Below are 17340 nucleotides of genomic sequence, written 5' to 3' on the forward strand. Positions count from 1 at the left end.
GCCTTTTGAGTATTAGGGATGTGCAGAGGGCCCAGTATTTCTATTTATATCTGTATTTGACAGACAGTAGAAATCTGACACCTTGTGTTACTCTAATAGCTTATCCACTAACACAGTACCTGTCTGTAATACATAACTGAGTGCAAACTATAAACTTTATTGATAAAGTGCACATTTTTTATTTCATTTCATTTCAGTAAAAAACTCTATCTTCATGGAATCTACCCAAGCAATGATAAATAATGACTTTACTGAAAATGAGTAAAATTATCATGTAGTCCTGCACTATAGAACTTCTGCTGACTACATGATACAGAAATAATTTCAATATGTAGTGTGAAACTTTGTGCAGTCACTAGTAAAAACTGCAGCCTTTCTGATATAAAGTGGTGAAATGTAATGTGCTTACCATTTCCAACTAACTTTTTCAGGTTTAAGTAAAGATAGGGGAGGATAAATTGATATTTGAATATAATTGTTGATCAGGGTTGAAGAGAAATGAAATTATAGCTATTTTCTAATTAATGAATTTAAATATTTAATGCCCTCATGTTAGAAATGGTGCCACACACATAGGCTACTAAACTAGGGTTAAACTTCAGTTTTCATTTATCAAAAGGTATTGTCAGAGGAGTCACAAAAATAAAGACAGAGAAGTACATATTAGCTTGTCATTGTAATCTAAGATGTGACTTGGTGTGAGCATTTACTCTCTTTCTATTTTCAGTTTTAATAAAAATATCCAACAAGTCAACCAATGTAATTTTTAGGGTCCATTTCCTGTAAACTCGCAAATGCAGAAACACATATCTAATATTCAGAAGCCAAGGCTTAAAACAGGACGTCTTTTCTGAACTGCTGAACTGTTACTCTGTTTCACACACTCACCGAGGGAAGGAATTACACTAACAATGAATAACACAACTTGTCAAAGTATCAACTTTGACTTTACAAGCAGATTCCTGCCTCCTGTTTTCATCTTAGTATTCATCGTTGGTCTGGTGGCTAATGGATGGGGACTGAAGTCTTTGCTGCACAACTGGAAGAAACTTAAGATCATCAATGTTTTTGTTCTGAACCTTGGTCTTGCAGATATTTTGTATCTGCTCACACTCCCATTTCTGATGTTTTACTATTTTATGAGGAGTAAATGGATCTTTGGAGATACATTCTGCAAGATAACAAGATTCTGCTTCAACTTAAATTTATATGGCAGCATTGGATTCCTTACTTGTATAAGTGTGTACAGGTACCTGGCCATTGTCCATCCAGTGAGAATGATGGGAAGATTTACTGTCACCCACTCTGTGGCTATTTCAGTCATGGTTTGGCTGTTGGTGAGTGTTCAAAGTCTTCCGGACATGTTCTACACCAAGACATCTGGAAACAAACCTGGGAAATGCTACGATACCACCAATGATACATACGTCGAGGATTACCTGAAATACAGCCTCGGAAGGACACTCACTGGGTTTTGTCTCCCATTCCTCATCACACTGGGCTGCTATGGACATGTGATTGTCATTCTCTGCTGCAAAAATACCATTGACAAGGTACAGAAACAGAGAAGTTTGAAGTTGTTGCTCATCTTGATTGTTCTCTTCTCTGTTTGTTACATCCCCTATCATGTATTCAAGAACCTCATCGTCTGGTCAAGAGTTTTATCAAAACAGCAGGTATGCTATGAGTGGTTTAATGAAGTCTACATTGCTAGTCAGATAAGTCGTGGACTTGTATGTCTGAACAGTGCTCTAAACCCTCTGATTTATCTTCATGGAAATGAAGATATTCGTTCTCAGCTCAGACAGCTGCTCCAGCGAGCTCGTCAGATGTTCAGACATCCACCTCCAGCAGACTCTGGTAGTGTGCCCATGAATCAAATCACAGATGAAGTTTAATACATGAAAAATAAGTTTTTCCAGTAACATATTAGACATTAGTATATATTTGTAAATGTTTCTCAAAAATAATAATGTTTTTAATTTCATATTTGTCCCTTTAATTTTCATTGTCTCAGCAGTAGTAGTGTACTTTGAATTTCTTTGTTGCTGAAATGTGCTACATAAATAAACTTGCCTTGCCTAGTAGTTCTGTGTTTGCAATACGCAGCTTATGTAACCACCAAACCTTTGAATTTGCAACAGATTGCAAGAAAGATTTCATTCATGCTAATATTTAAATTTGTGTGATTATACTGAATGTTTAGCATAAAAGACAGTTAACAATGACTAAAATAACAAAAGGTTAATCAAATTAGAATACTGTTTAAGTTTATATATGACCATGCTGTTGTTGTCATCTGAGCATAATTCAGACTTGTATATGTGGAAAATTGTGTTTATATATGCAGAAAAAAAAATTAAAACTCACTTAAACAAAAAATTCTCTAAATCTTCAAGTCTCAATAAGTTATTATGATTGTTCAAAAAGGCTTGCAGTGTTTTATCTGAAGTAGGAACCACCAGAGGGAGACTCTTACTTTCTCATTTGTGTGGGTGAAAAACTGGATCACCCAAACTGTTTGCACACTTATGAATAACATCTTACATGATATGCATAACATCATACAACTGTACTTTAAGTGCTAAGACCGCACTCCAAAAACTCTATTTCCAAAAAAGTGAGATAATCTTCTATTTTGATTTAAAATCTTGTCTGACTTGTTTTGAGTTCAAATTATATTATACTGACTATGCAGGGATGCACATCTTGTCCTCGTGTCATCCTTGTCTTTGAACACAGATTTCTGCCTCTTGTTTTTATCTCAGTATTCATCGTTGCTCTGGTAGCTAATGGATGGGGATTGAAGTCTTTGTTGCAGAAATGGAAAAAACTGGGACATGTCAATGTTTTTGTTCTGAACCTTAGTCTTGCAGATATTTTGTATGGTTTTAAAGAAACACCTTAAAGTTGTATGATGTGTCTTAACATTTGAAGTCACAAATTAAATGGCTGATTATTCACTGTTATAATTACTGTGAATGAAGTTTTCTCCATCTGCAGAGAGCAGAGTCGTAGCAGCACGCTGCACTGGGCCCTCTGGAAGGATGGCAGGTTAGTCTGATGGACTGACTGACTGACTGACTGACTGACTGACTTCAGTGCTACCAGATTTTCCTCTGTTGAAATGTGGCTGGAACAGATTGCCGCCCTGATGCTGCTGGAGAAGTTGACTTTGTCTGGGTCATTTGTCTTTTGCTATTGTGTGATTGGTGAGAGCAGACCCCATTCAAACTTTAAAACATTCACAAAACTTTAATTTTCAAAGTTGTATTCTGTGTTGTGAAATACCACTGACAAGGTCAAGCACATGCACAGAGGGACCTCAAAGGGGGCTTGAGCACCTGCCTGTTTGGTCTCTTAGAGACAAAGTGTCCCTTTACTGGGGTGATTTTTTTAAATAAATAAATATATTCCTGTTGATCCTGCTACATCCAGCATGACACAACAATATACTCAGTACCTCATGTTGTTTCTGAATGTAGCTGACAGAGAATTCATATTGGTATATGTCAGTGTTAATAGTTTACTGTGAGGTAAAGTGATTGTAGGTGACAGAACTCAGTAGCACTAAGGTTCAAGGGGACTATTATTGTCATTGCACATCCCATGCAAAGCAGGTATGGATCAAGTGTGTGCATGTTAAATAAAAAATAACAATGTATGACATCCATACATTCTTGTCACATTATGCCACGTTGTGATTAGAATTAAAGGTTCTGTCAGAAATTCCTTCTCATTAGTGACATCTGTGGCCATTAAATGAGCTGCAGTCAACACCCTGGTGCTCGCAGTACGAGACTGTTGCAGGTGATGTCTTTTTCCTCACTTACACTTCTTATACTTACATAAAAGATCTCTAATATTGTGTTTTGCACCATGTTTGAGCAAAGCATCTCTCATTCCCAATCAGTCAACCCCACCGCCATCCCCTGCTGTATGTACGTGCGCTTGCTCACATACAAACACATACAGAGGTTCCTGCTGCATTGTGGCTGCTAGCCAGTGAGAGCTATGCTGCTAGTGTGGTTAGAAATCTACAGAGAAACAATCTCAACTCTCAAGATCTTAGACCATTATTTTTAAAAGATGTATTCTGTAACTCTCTTTATTCATGCTAAAGACATTATTTATAATTGCTATAGATTTGAAGTAGGCCATTTCCAATTAGTACAATATTTGGTTTGTCAATTTTTGAACAACGTTTTTGGTTGGAGTGTATCCAAAATAAACACTGTTATTATTAAAAGGCTTATTACTGATTTACAAAGCTAAATGATTTGATCACCAGAAAAAAAAGGTATTAACGACAACATTTGAGATAATCAGAGGTACACTTCCATACAAATCAAACATTTCTTGTTATATTACTGTATATTGAAAACATATCAGAATAATACAATCAACTCACAGCTTAAATAGAAACATGCTTTACCAAAGGAAGCGGTAAACCATACAAAACCCAACCAGACAGTAGAAACCTGACACCTCGTGTTACTCTAATAGCTTATCAACTAACACAGTACCTGTCTTAGTTATGTTAAATAATGACTTTGCTGAAAGTGAGTAAAACTATCATGTAGTCCTGCACTATAGAACTTCTGCTGACTACATGATACAGAAATAATTTCCAATATGTAGTGTGAAACTTTGTGTGGTCACCAGTAAGAACTGCAGCCTTTCTGATATAAAGTGGTGAAATGTAATGTACTAAACATTTCCAAATAACTTTCTCAGGTTTAAGTAAAGATAGGGGAGGATAAATTGATATTTGCCTGGAATCGTTGAATGTTCTAATTGATTAATTTAAATATTTAATGCCATCATGTTAGAAATGGTGCCACACACACAGGCTACTAAACTAGAGTTAAACTTCAGTTTTCATTTATCAAAAGGTATTGTCAGAGGAGTCACAAAAATAAAGACAGACAAGTACATATTAGCCTCTCATTGCAGTCTAAGCTGTGACTTGGTTTGAGCATTGATTCACTTTCTATTTTCAGTTTTAATAAAAAATAACCAACAAGTCAACCAATGAAATTTTAAGTGTCCATTTCCTGTAAACTCGCAGGTGCAGAAACACATACCTAGTATTCAGAGGCCAAGGCTTAAAACAGGACGTCTTTTCTGAACAGCTGAACTGTTATTCTGTTTCACACATCCACAGAGGGAAGGAATTACACCAACAATGAATAACACAACTTGTCAACGTGTCAGCCTTGAATTTACACACAGGTTCCTGCCTCCTGTTTTCATCTTAGTATTCATCGTTGGTCTGGTGGCTAATGGATGGGGACTGAAGTATTTGCTGCACAACTGGAAGAAACTGGGGATCATCAATGTTTTTCTTCTGAACCTTGGTCTTGCAGATATTTTGTATCTGCTCACACTCCCATTTCTGATGGTGTACTATTTTAAGGACAGTACTTGGATCTTTGGAGATACATTCTGCAAGATAACAAGATTCTGCTTCAACCTGAATTTATATGGCAGCATTGGATTCCTTACTTGCATAAGTGTGTACAGGTACCTGGCCATTGTCCATCCAATGAGAGCGAGGGGAAGATTAACTGTCACCCATTCTGTGGCTATTTCAGTCATGGTTTGGCTGTTGGTGAGTGTTCAAAGTCTTCCAGACATGTTCTACACCAAGACATTTGAAAACAAGACTGCATGCTATGATACCACCCATAAGACATACGTTGAGGATTACCTGAAATACAGCCTCGGATGGACACTCACTGGGTTTTGTCTCCCATTCCTCATCACATTGGGCTGCTATGGACAAGTGATTGTCATTCTCTGCCGCAGAAATACCATTGACAAGGTACAAAGACAGAGAAGTTTGAAATTATTACTAATCTTGATTGTTCTCTTCTCTGTTTGTTACATCCCCTATCATGTATTCAAGAACCTCAGCCTCTGGTCAAGAGTTTTGTCAAAACATCAGGTATGCTATGATTGGTCTAATGGAGTCTACATTGCTCGTCAGATAAGTCGTGGACTCGTGTGTCTGAACAGTGGTTGAACCCTCTGGTTTATCTTCATGGAAATGAAGATATTCGTTCTCAGCTCAGACAGCTGCTCCAGCGAGCTCGTCAGATGTTCAGACGTCCACCTCCAACAGACTCTGGTAGTGTGCCCATGAATCAAATCACAGATTAGGTATAATACATGAAAAATATGTTTTTCCAGTAACATGTTAAATATTAGTATATATTTGTAAATGTTTCTCAAAAATAATGATTCTGTTTCTAATTTCATTTTCATTGTCTCAGCAGTAGTAGTGTACTTTGAATTGCTTTGTTGCTGAAATGTGCTACATAAATAAACTTGCCTTGCCTAGTAGTTCTGTGTTTGCAATATGCAGCTTCTGTAACCACCAAACCTTTGACTTTGCAACAGATTGCAAGTAAGATTTCATTCATGCTAATATTTAAATTTGTGTGATTATACTGAATGTTTAGCATGAAAGACAGTTAACAATGAATAAAATAACAAAAGGTTAATCAAATTAGAATACTGTTTAAGTTTATATATGACCATGCTGTTGTTGTCATCTGAGCATAATTCAGACTTGTATATGTGGAAAATTGTGTTTATATATGCAGAAAAAAAACTTTAAAAATCACTGAAGTAATAAATTCTCTGAATCTTCAAGTCTCAATATGTTATTATGATTTTTCAGAGAGGCTTGCAGTGTTTCCTTTGAAGTAGGAACCACCAGAGGGAGACTCTTACTTTGTCATTTGTGTGGGTGAAAAACTGGATCACCCAAACTGTTTGCACACTTATGAATAACATCTTACATGATATGCATAACATCATACAACTGTACTTTAAGTGCTAAAACTGCACTCCAAAAACTCTATTTCCAAGAAAGTGAGATAATCTTCTATTTTGATTTAAAATCTTGTCTGACTTGTTTTGAGTTCAAATTATATTATACTGACTATGCAGGGATGCACATCTTGTCCTCGTGTCAGCTTTGATGACAAGATTTGAGATAATCGGAGGTACACTGTCATACAAATCAAACATTTCTTGTTATATTACTGTATATTGATAACATGTAGGAACAATACAATCAACTCACAGCTAAAATAGGAACATTCTTTACTGCAGGAAGCGGTAAACCATACAAAACCCAACCAGACAGTGGAAACCTGACACCTCGTTTAACTCTAATAGCTTAGTGCAAACTATGAAGTTTATTCATCAAGTGCTTTTTTCTTTTTTCTTTTATTTCATTTCCGTAAAAATCTCTATCTTGGTGGAATCTACCCAAGTAATGGTAAATAATGACTTTACAGAAAGTGAGTAAAATTATCATGTAGCCCTGCACTATAGAACTTCTGCTGACTACATGATACAGAAATAATTTCCAATATGTAGTGTGAAACTTTGTGTGGTCACCAGTAAGAACTGCAGCCTTTCTGATATAAAGTGGTGAAATGTAATGTACTAAACATTTCCAAATAACTTTCTCAGGTTTAAGTAAAGATAGGGGACGATAAATTGATATTTGCCTGGAATCGTTGAATGTTCTAATTGATAAATTTAAATATTTAATGCCATCATGTTAGAAATGGTGCCACACACACAGGCTACTAAACTAGAGTTAAACTTCAGTTTCCATTTATCAAAAGGTATTGTCAGAGGAGTCACAAAAATAAAGACAGACAAGTACATATTAGCCTGTTATTGTAGTCTAAGCTGTGACTTGGTTTGAGCATGGACTCACTATAAAAATAACCAACGAGTCAACCAATGAAATTTTACGAGTCCATTTCCTGTAAACTCGCAAGTGCAGAAACACATATCTAGTATTCAGAGGCCAAGGCTTAGAACAGGACGTCTTTTCTGAACTGCTGAACTGTTATTCTGTTTCATACATTCACCGAGGGAAGGAATTTCACTAATAAAGAATAACACAACTTGTCAACGTGTCGACTTTGACTTTTCAAGCAGATTCCTGCCTCCTGTTTTCATCTTAGTATTCATCGTTGGTCTGGTAGCTAATGGATGGGGACTGAAGTCTTTGCTGCACAACTAGAAGAAACTTAAGATCATCAATGTTTTTGTTCTGAACCTTGGTCTTGCAGATATTTTGTATCTGCTCACACTCCCATTTCTGATGGTGTACTATTTTAAGGACAGTACTTGGATCTTTGGAGACGCATTCTGCAAGATAACAAGATTCTGCTTCAACTTAAATTTATATGGCAGCATTGGATTCCTTACTTGTATAAGTGTGTACAGGTACCTGGCCATTGTCCATCCAATGAGAGCGAGGGGAAGATTAACTGTCACCCACTCTGTGGCTATTTCAATCATGGTTTGGCTATTGGTGAGTGTTCAAAGTCTTCCAGACATGTTCTACACCAAGACATCTGGAAACAAACCTGGGAAATGCTATGATACCACCAATGATACATACGTTGAGGATTACCTGAAATATAGCCTCAGATGGACACTCACTGGGTTTTGTCTCCCATTCCTCATCACACTGGGCTGCTATGGACATGTGATTGTCATTCTCTGCCGCAAAAATACCATTGACAAGGTACAGAAACAGAGAAGTTTGAAATTATTGCTCATCTTGATTGTTCTCTTCTCTGTTTGTTACATCCCCTATCATGTATTCAAGAACCTCATCCTCTGGTCAAGAGTTTTATCAAAACAGCAGATATGCCGTGATTGGTCTAATAGAGTCTACATTGCTCATCAGATAAGTCGTGGACTTGTGTGTCTGAACAGTGCTCTAAACCCTCTGGTTTATCTTCATGGAAATGAAGATATTCATTCTCAACTCAGACAGCTGCTCCAGCAAGCTCGTCAGATGTTCAGACATCCACCTCCAACAGACTCTGGTAGTGTGCCCATAACAGAACTCACAGACGATGTTTAATACATGAAAAATATGTTTTTCCAGTAACATGTTAAATATTAGTATATATTTGTAAATGTTTCTCAGAAATAATGATTCTGTGTCTAATTTCATTTTCATTGTCTCAGCAGTAGTAGTGTACTTTGAATTGCTTTGTTGCTGAAATGTGCTACATAAATAAACTTGCCTTGCCTAGTAGTTCTGTGTTTGCAATATGCAGCTTATGTAACCACCAAACCTTTGAGTTTACAACAGATTGGAAGTAAGATTTCATTCATGCTAATATTTAAATTTGCACCATGTTTCAGCAAAACATCTCTCACTCCCAGTCAGTCAACCCCACCGCCATCCTCCGCTGTATGTACGTGCACTTGCTCACATACAAACACACACAGAGGTTCCTGCTGCATTGTGGCTGCTGGCCAGTGAGAGCTATGCTGCTAGTGTGGTTAGAAATCTACAAAGAAACAGTCTCAACTCTCAAGATCTTAGACCATTATTTTTAAAAGATGTATTCTGTAACTCTCTTTATTCATGCTAAAGACATAATTTATAATTGCTATAGATTGGAAATAAGCCATTTCCAATTAGTACAATATTTGGGTTGTCAAATTTTTGAACATTTTTGATTGGAGTGTATCCAAACCAAATACTGTTATTATTAAAAGGCTTATTACTGATTTACAAAGCTAAATGATTTTATCACCAGAAAATAAAGCTATTAATAACAACATTTGAGATAATCAGAGGTACACTGCCATACAAATCAAACATTTCTTGTTATATTACTGTATATTGATAACATATCAGAATAATACAATCAACTCACAGCTGAAATAGAAACATGTTTTACTGCAGGAAGCGGTAAACCATACAAAACCCAACCAGACAGTAGAAACCTGACACATCGTGTTACTCTAATAGTTTATCGACTAACACAGTACTTGTCTTAGTTATGTTAAATTATGACTTTACTGAAAGTGAGTAAAATTATCATGTAGTCCTGCACTATAGAACTTCTGCTGACTACATGATACAGAAATAATTTCCAATATGTAGTGTGAAACTTTGTGTGGTCACTAGTAAAAACTGCAGCCTTTCTGATATAAAGTGGTGAAATGTAATGTGCTAAACATTTCCAACTAACTTTCTCAGGTTTAAGTAAAGATAGGGGAGGATAAATTGATATTTGCATATAATCATTGATCAAGTTTGAATAGAAATGAAATTATAGCTATGTTCCAATTAATGAATTTAAATATTTAATGCCCTCATGTTAGAAATGGTGCCACACACATAGGCTGCTAAACTAGAGTTAAACTTCAGTTTCCATTTATCCAAAGGTATTGTCAGAGGAGTCACAAAAATAAAGACAGACAAGTACATATTAGCCTGTTATTGCAGTCTAAGCTGTGACTTGGTTTGAACGTTGATTCACTTTCTATTTTCAATTTTCAAAAAAGGCAAACGAGTCAACCAATGAAATTTTACGAGTCCATTTCCTGTAAACTTGTAGGTGCAGAAACACATACCTAGTATTCAGAAGCCAAGGCTTAAAACAGGAAGTCTTCTCTGAACTGAACTGTTATTCTGTTTCACACATTCACTGAGGGAAGGAATTACACTAACAATGAATAACACATCTTGTCAACGTGTCAGCTTTGACTTTTCAAGCAGATTCCTGCCTCCTGTTTTCATCTTAGTATTCATCGTTGGTCTGGTGGCTAATGGATGGGGACTGAAGTCTTTGCTGCATAACTGGAAGAAACTTAAGATCATCAATGTTTTTGTTCTGAACCTTGGTTTTGCAGATATTTTGTATCTGCTCACACTCCCATTTCTGATGGTGTACTATTTTATGAAGAGTACTTGGATCTTTGGAGACACATTCTGCAAGATAACAAGATTCTGCTTCAACCTGAATTTATATGGCAGCATTGGATTCCTTACTTGTATAAGTGTGTACAGGTACCTGGCCATTGTCCACCCAGTGAGAATGATGGGAAGATTAACTGTCACCCACTCTGTGGCTATTTCAGTCATGGTTTGGCTGTTGGTGAGTGTTCAAAGTCTTCCAGACATGTTCTACACCAAGACATCTGGAAACAAACCTGGGAAATGCTACAGTACGACCCATAAGACATATGTTGAGGATTACCTGAAATATAGCCTCGGATGGACACTTACTGGGTTTTGTCTCCCATTCCTCATCACACTGGGCTGCTATGGACATGTGATTGTCATTCTCTGCTGCAGAAATACCACTGACAAGGTACAAAAACAGAAAAGTTTGAAGTTGTTGTTGATCTTGATTGTTCTCTTCTCTGTTTGTTACATCCCCTATCATGTATTCAAGAACCTCAACCTCTGGTCAAGAGTTTTATTAAAACAGCATAAATGCCGTGAATGGTCTAATGGAGTCTACATTGCTTATCAGATAAGTCGTGGACTTGTGTGTCTGAACAGTGCTCTAAACCCTCTGGTTTATCTTCATGGAAATGAAGATATTCCTGCTCGGCTCAGACAGCTGCTCCAGCGAGCTCGTCAGATGTTCAGACATTTACCTCCAACAGACTCTGGTAGTGTGCCCATGAATCAAATAAAAGATGAAGTGTAATACATGATAAATATATTTTTCTAATACCATGTTAAATATTAGTATATATTTGTAAATGTTTCTCAAAAGTAACAATTATGATTTTAATTTCATATTTGTCCCTTTAATTTTCATTGTCTCAGCAGTAGTAGTGTACTTTAAATTGCTTTGTTGCTGAAATGTGCTACATAAATAAACTTGCCTTGCCTAGTAGTTCTGTGTTTGCAATATGCAGCTTATGTAACCACCAAACCTTTGACTTTGCAACAGATTGCAAGAAAGATTTCATTCATGCTAATAGTTAAATTTTCACCATGTTTGAGCAAAACATCTCTCACTCCCAGTCAGTCAGCCCCACCGCCATCCTCCGCTGTATGTACGTGCACTTGCTCACATACAAACACACAGAGGTTCCTGCTGCATTGTGGCTGCTGGCCAGTGAGAGCTATGCTGCTAGTGCGGCTAGAAATCTACAGAGAAACATGATCAACTCTCAAGATATTAGACCATTATTTTTAAAAGATGTATTCTGTAACTCTCTTTATTCATGCTAAAGACATAATTTATAATTGCTATAGGCCATTTCCAATTAGTTCAATATTTGGGTTGTCAAATTTTTGAACAACATTTTTGGTTGGAGTGTATCTAAACCAAACAACACTGTTATTAAAAGGCTTATTACTGATTTACAAAGCTAAATGATTTGATCACCAGAAAATTTGAGATAATCAGAGGTACACTTCCATACAAATCAAACATTTCTTGTTATATTACTGTATACTGATAACATATAAGAACAATACAATCAACTCACAGCTAAAATACAAACATGCTTTACTGCAGGAAGCGGTAAACCATACAAAACCCAACCAGACAGTAGAAACCTGACACATCGTGTTACTCTAATAGCTTATCGACTAACACAGTGCCTGTCTTAGTTATGTTAAATAATGACTTTACTGAAAGTGAGTAAAATTATCATGTAGTCCTGCACTATAGAACTTCTGCTGATTACATGATACAGAAATAATTTCCAATATGTAGTGTGAAACTTTGTGTGGTCACTAGTAAGAACTGCAGCCTTTCTGATATAAAGTGGTGAAATGTAATGTACTAAACATTTCCAACTAACTTTCTCAGGTTTAAGTAAAGATAGAGGAGGATAAATTGATATATGCATATGATTGTTGATCAAGTTTGAATAGAAATGAAATTATAGCTATGTTCCAATTAATGAATTTAAATATTTAATGCCCTCATGTTAGAAATGGTGCCACACATATAGGCTACTAAACTAGAGTTAAACTTCAATCTCCATTTATCAAAAGGTATTGTCAGAGGAGTCACAAAAATAAAGACAGACAAGTACATATTAGCCTGTTATTGCAGTCTAAGCTGTGACTTGGATTGACCATGTACTCACTCTCTATTTTTAGTAAAAAAAATAAAAAAAAGACAAACAAGTTAACCAATGACATTTTTAGGGTCCATTTCCTGTAAACTTGCAGGTGCAGAAACACATATCTAATATTCAGAGGCCAAGGCTTAAAACAGGAAGTCTTTTCTGAACTGCTGAACTGTTACTCTGTTTCACACACTCACCGAGGGAAGGAATTACACCAACAATGAATAACACATCTTGTCAACGTATCAACTTTGACTTTCCAAGCAGATTCCTGCCAACTGTTTTCATCTTAGTATTCATCGTTGGGCTGGTGGCTAATGGATGGGGACTGAACTATTTGCTGCATAACTGGAAGAAACTTAAGATCATCAATGTTTTTGTTCTGAACCTTGGTCTTGCAGATATTTTGTATCTGCTCACACTCCCATTTCTGATGGTGTACTATTTTATGAAGAGTACTTGGATCTTTGGAGATGCATTCTGCAAGATAACAAGATTCTGCTTCAACCTGAATTTATATGGCAGCATTGGATTCCTTACTTGTATAAGTGTGTACAGGTACCTGGCCATTGTCCATCCAGTGAGAATGATGGGAAGATTAACTGTCATCCACTCTGTGGCTATTTCAGTCATGGTTTGGCTGTTGGTGAGTGTTCAAAGTCTTCCGGACATGTTTTACATCAAGACATTTGGAAACAGGCCTGGGAAATGCTATGATACCACCAACAGGACATATGTTGAGGATTACTTGAAATACAGCCTCGGATGGACACTCACTGGGTTTTGTCTCCCATTCCTCATCACACTGGGCTGCTATGGACATGTGATTGTTGTTCTCTGCCGCAGAAATACCATCGACAAGGTACAGAAACAGAGAAGTTTGAAATTCTTGCTAATCTTGATTGTTCTCTTCTCTGTTTGTTACATCCCCTATCATGTATTGAGGAATCTCAACCTCTGGTCAAGAGTTTTATTAGAACAGAAGAAATGCCGTGAATGGTCTAATAGAGTCTACATTGCTCGTCAGATAAGTCGTGGACTTGTATGTCTGAACAGTGCTCTCAACCCTCTGGTTTATCTTCATGGAAATGAAAATATTACTGTTCAGCTCAGACAGCTGCTCCAGCGAGCTCGTCAGATGTTCAGACATCCACCTCCAACAGACTCTGGTAGTGTGCCCATGAATCAAATCAAAGATGAAGTGTAATACATGATAAATATATTTTTCCAATAACATGTTAAATATTAATATATATTTGTAATTGTTTCTCAAAAGTAACAATTATGATTTTAATTCCATATTTGTCCCTTTAATTTTAATTGTCTCAGCAGTAGTAGTGTACTTTGAATTGCTTTGTTGCTGAAATGTACTACATAAATAAACTTGCCTTGCCTAGTAGTTCTGTGTTTGCAATATGCAGCTTATGTAACCACCAAACCTTTGAATTTGCAACAGATTGCAAGTAAGATTTCATTCATGCTAATATTTTAGTTTGTGTGATTATACTGACACAATGTTTAGCATGAAAGACAGTTAACAATGAATAAAATAACAAAAGGTTAATCAAATTAGAATACTGTTTAAGTTTTTATATGACCATGCTGTTGTTGTCATCTGAGTATAATTCAGACTTGTACATGTGGAAAATTGTATTTATATATGCAGAAAAAAAAATTAAAAATCACTTAAATAATAAATTCTCTAAATCTTCAAGTCTCAATATGTTATTATGATTATTCAAAAAGGCTTGCAGTGTTTTATCTGAAGTAGGAACCACCAGAGGGAGACTCTTACTTTCTCGTTTGTGTGGGTGAAAAACTGGATCACCCAAACTGTTTGCACACTTATGAATAACATCTTACATGATATGCATATCATCATGCAACTGTACTTTAAGTGCTAAAACTGCACTCCAAAAACTCTATTTCCAAGAAAGTGAGATAATCTTGTATTTTGATTTAAAATCTTGTCTGTCTTGTTTTGAGTTCAAATTATATTATACTGACTATGCAGGGGTGTTTGACTCAATTCAACTCAATACCACTCGCCTTGTCTTAATTTGCCATTTTTATCTTATTTGGGGTTATGTTTTCACTTAGATACAAGGGACATGTCTGTTTCACGACCTGCAGTATGCTTTGACACTTATTTTAAGCTCAGCAATTTAAACCTATAGTCAGAATAATCAGTTGATTATCAGATGATCAGATGAAAATACTATAAACCAGAATAGCACATATTGTACGCCTACAGCACATGTGGGGACAAACATTACTATGAAGTAATTAATCATTATTGGTCAAAAGTTTCATGAAAGGTGATATTTTCATAATGACCAATAAACAAGACTATAAGACTTAATTAGTACAAAACACAATGTATAGCAAAAACCGAAGTATTGAAATTTTGACCTGATGATGGTGCTAGGTGAAAAGTCAGCGGTTCACTTAAGTCAATGAGAGTCATCTTCTGGGGATCATGAATGTTTGTACCAAATTTTGTTCCAATCCGTACAGCAGATGTTGAGATACTTCAATGGATAAGTGCAAACTTTGTGGTGCTAGAGGAAAAGTCAGAGGGTTACCAAAGCAATTGAGATTCTTCCTCTTGAGACCATGAATATCTGTACCAGATTTCATGGCAATCCATTCTATAGCTGGTGAAATAATTTCACTCAAAACCAAAAAGGTCAACCACATTGTGGAGGAACAGCCAGGGCATCACCAAAGTCAATGGGAGACATCATAAGGGGAACGTGAATTTATGTACAAAATTTCATGGCAATCCAACAGTTGATAAGATATGTCAGTTTGGACCAAAGTTGTTGGTCCACTGCACCAGTAGTCAGTTGACATGTTGGCTCAGTGCTTAGTGTGCATGACTCTATACCGGTATTCCCTGTGTGATGTTTTGTTGTTTTACCTTTTTTAACACTTCTGGTAATTGGACATTCTGACTTATTTTAAGAAAACTATCAAGTGAAAATCACTGACTGCACTGGCAGCCAAATTTGCTTATTTCAAGCCAAAGAAAGCTCATATCCAGAATATTTTCATTTAAATTTGACAGGGCATTTTTGCTGCATGCTGTCAAATAAGGAGCTACATATGGAAATTCTGACTGTAATGTTCAACCTTAAAATGTTGTTATATCATGGCACTAACTATATAAAACCATGTTTTACACTTAAGCAGGTCATGTGAACGTCCACTGTCTGTTCACTCCGGTGTAAAGACTTTTTAAAAAATATGTCTACTTTTAGAAATCACCACAGTTTCCAAGAACCTAGAGACCACATCCACTGTGGTATGTCGTAAACATTTTTCTATTGTGCTTTTCAAATGATATGATAATGAGCAGTGGTTGTGAACAAGCAAATGGACAAAGCATGCACGCATGTCTTTTTTACCCACAGATTTATCTGTGATCTCAAATCTGCATGTGAAACAGCAATGCTTCAAACAGGAACATGGTTGGTCACGTTCCCTTCCACCTCTTACACTGAAAGGGTTTGAACTAATTTCTTTCCAGAAGACAGAATCAATAACACATCTTGTCCTCGTGTCAGTTTTGTCTTTGAACACAGATTCCTGCCTCCTGTTTTCATCTCAGTATTCATCGTTGGTCTGGTAGCGAATGGATGAGGATTGAAGTCTTTGCTGCAGGAAAAAAAACTGGGACATGTCAATATTTTTGTTCTGAACCTTAGTCTTACAGATATTTTGTATTGTTTTAAAGAAACACGTTGAAGTTGTATCGTGTAACTTAACATTTGAAGTCACAAATTAAAATGCTGATTTTTCACCGTTGGAAAGTACTTTGAATGAAGTTTTCTCCATCTGCAGAGAGCAGAGTCGTAGCAGCACGCTGTACTGGGCCCTGTGGAAGGATGGCAGGTTAGTTTGACTGACTGACTGACTGACTGACTGACTGACTGACTGACTGACTGACTTCAGTGCTGCCATCGGCCTGAAAATTGTTATATTTCCCTCTGTTGAAATGTGGCTGGAACAGATTGCCGCCCTGATGCTGCTGGAGAAGTTGACTTTGTCGCGATCTTTTGTCTTTTGCTATTGTGTGATTGGTGAAAGTAGACCCCATTCAAACTTTAAAACCTTCACAAAACTTTGATTTTTCAAAGTTGTCATTCTGTGTTGTGAAATACCACTGACAAGGTCAGGCACATGCACAGAGGGACCTCAAAGGGGGCTTGAGCACCTGCCCGTTTGGCTTATTTGAGACAAAGTGTCCCTTTACTGGGGTGATTTTTTAAAATAAATAAATATATTCCTGTTGATCCTGCTACATCCAGCATGACACAACAATATACTCAGTACCTCATGTTGTTTCTGAATGTAGCTGACAGAGAATTTATATTGGTATATGTCAGTGTTGATAGTTTACTGTGAGGTAAAGTGATTTTAGGTGACAGATCTCAGTAGCACTAA

At 36.5% G+C, this 17340-nt stretch overlaps 3 protein-coding genes and 2 pseudogenes across 3 annotated transcripts; all 5 read left to right on the top strand.

The window, feature by feature from the left end:
- The first annotated feature begins 802 nt into the window (after window positions 1-802).
- LOC137185391 (P2Y purinoceptor 1-like) lies at window positions 803-2344 on the top strand. The gene has a single exon (XM_067593724.1). The coding sequence runs from the start codon at window positions 912-914 to the stop codon at window positions 1896-1898; it is 987 nt and encodes a 328-aa protein (XP_067449825.1). The 5' UTR covers window positions 803-911; the 3' UTR covers window positions 1899-2344.
- Window positions 2345-5152: 2808 nt separating this feature from the next.
- Window positions 5153-6932, top strand: LOC137185392 (P2Y purinoceptor 1-like; annotated as a pseudogene).
- Window positions 6933-7867: 935 nt separating this feature from the next.
- On the top strand, window positions 7868-9496 carry LOC137185393 (P2Y purinoceptor 1-like; annotated as a pseudogene).
- A 950-nt stretch (window positions 9497-10446) lies between these two features.
- Window positions 10447-11965, top strand: LOC137185395 (P2Y purinoceptor 1-like). The gene has a single exon (XM_067593725.1). It carries the CDS (start codon window positions 10521-10523, stop codon window positions 11505-11507), a length of 987 nt encoding a protein of 328 aa, XP_067449826.1. The 5' UTR covers window positions 10447-10520; the 3' UTR covers window positions 11508-11965.
- Window positions 11966-12180: 215 nt separating this feature from the next.
- LOC137185396 (P2Y purinoceptor 1-like) lies at window positions 12181-14566 on the top strand. The gene has a single exon (XM_067593726.1). It carries the CDS (start codon window positions 13112-13114, stop codon window positions 14096-14098), a length of 987 nt encoding a protein of 328 aa, XP_067449827.1. The 5' UTR covers window positions 12181-13111; the 3' UTR covers window positions 14099-14566.
- Window positions 14567-17340: the final 2774 nt, after the last annotated feature.

This window comes from Thunnus thynnus, chromosome 6 (assembly GCF_963924715.1).
Source record: "Thunnus thynnus chromosome 6, fThuThy2.1, whole genome shotgun sequence".
Lineage (NCBI taxonomy): Eukaryota > Metazoa > Chordata > Actinopteri > Scombriformes > Scombridae > Thunnus > Thunnus thynnus.

Bases quoted from the DNA above. Each gene is read 5' to 3' on its own strand.
- LOC137185395 (XM_067593725.1), top strand. From the start codon at position 10,521: ATGAATAACACATCTTGTCAACGTGTCAGCTTTGACTTTTCAAGCAGA.
- LOC137185396 (XM_067593726.1), top strand. From the start codon at position 13,112: ATGAATAACACATCTTGTCAACGTATCAACTTTGACTTTCCAAGCAGA.
- LOC137185391 (XM_067593724.1), top strand. From the start codon at position 912: ATGAATAACACAACTTGTCAAAGTATCAACTTTGACTTTACAAGCAGA.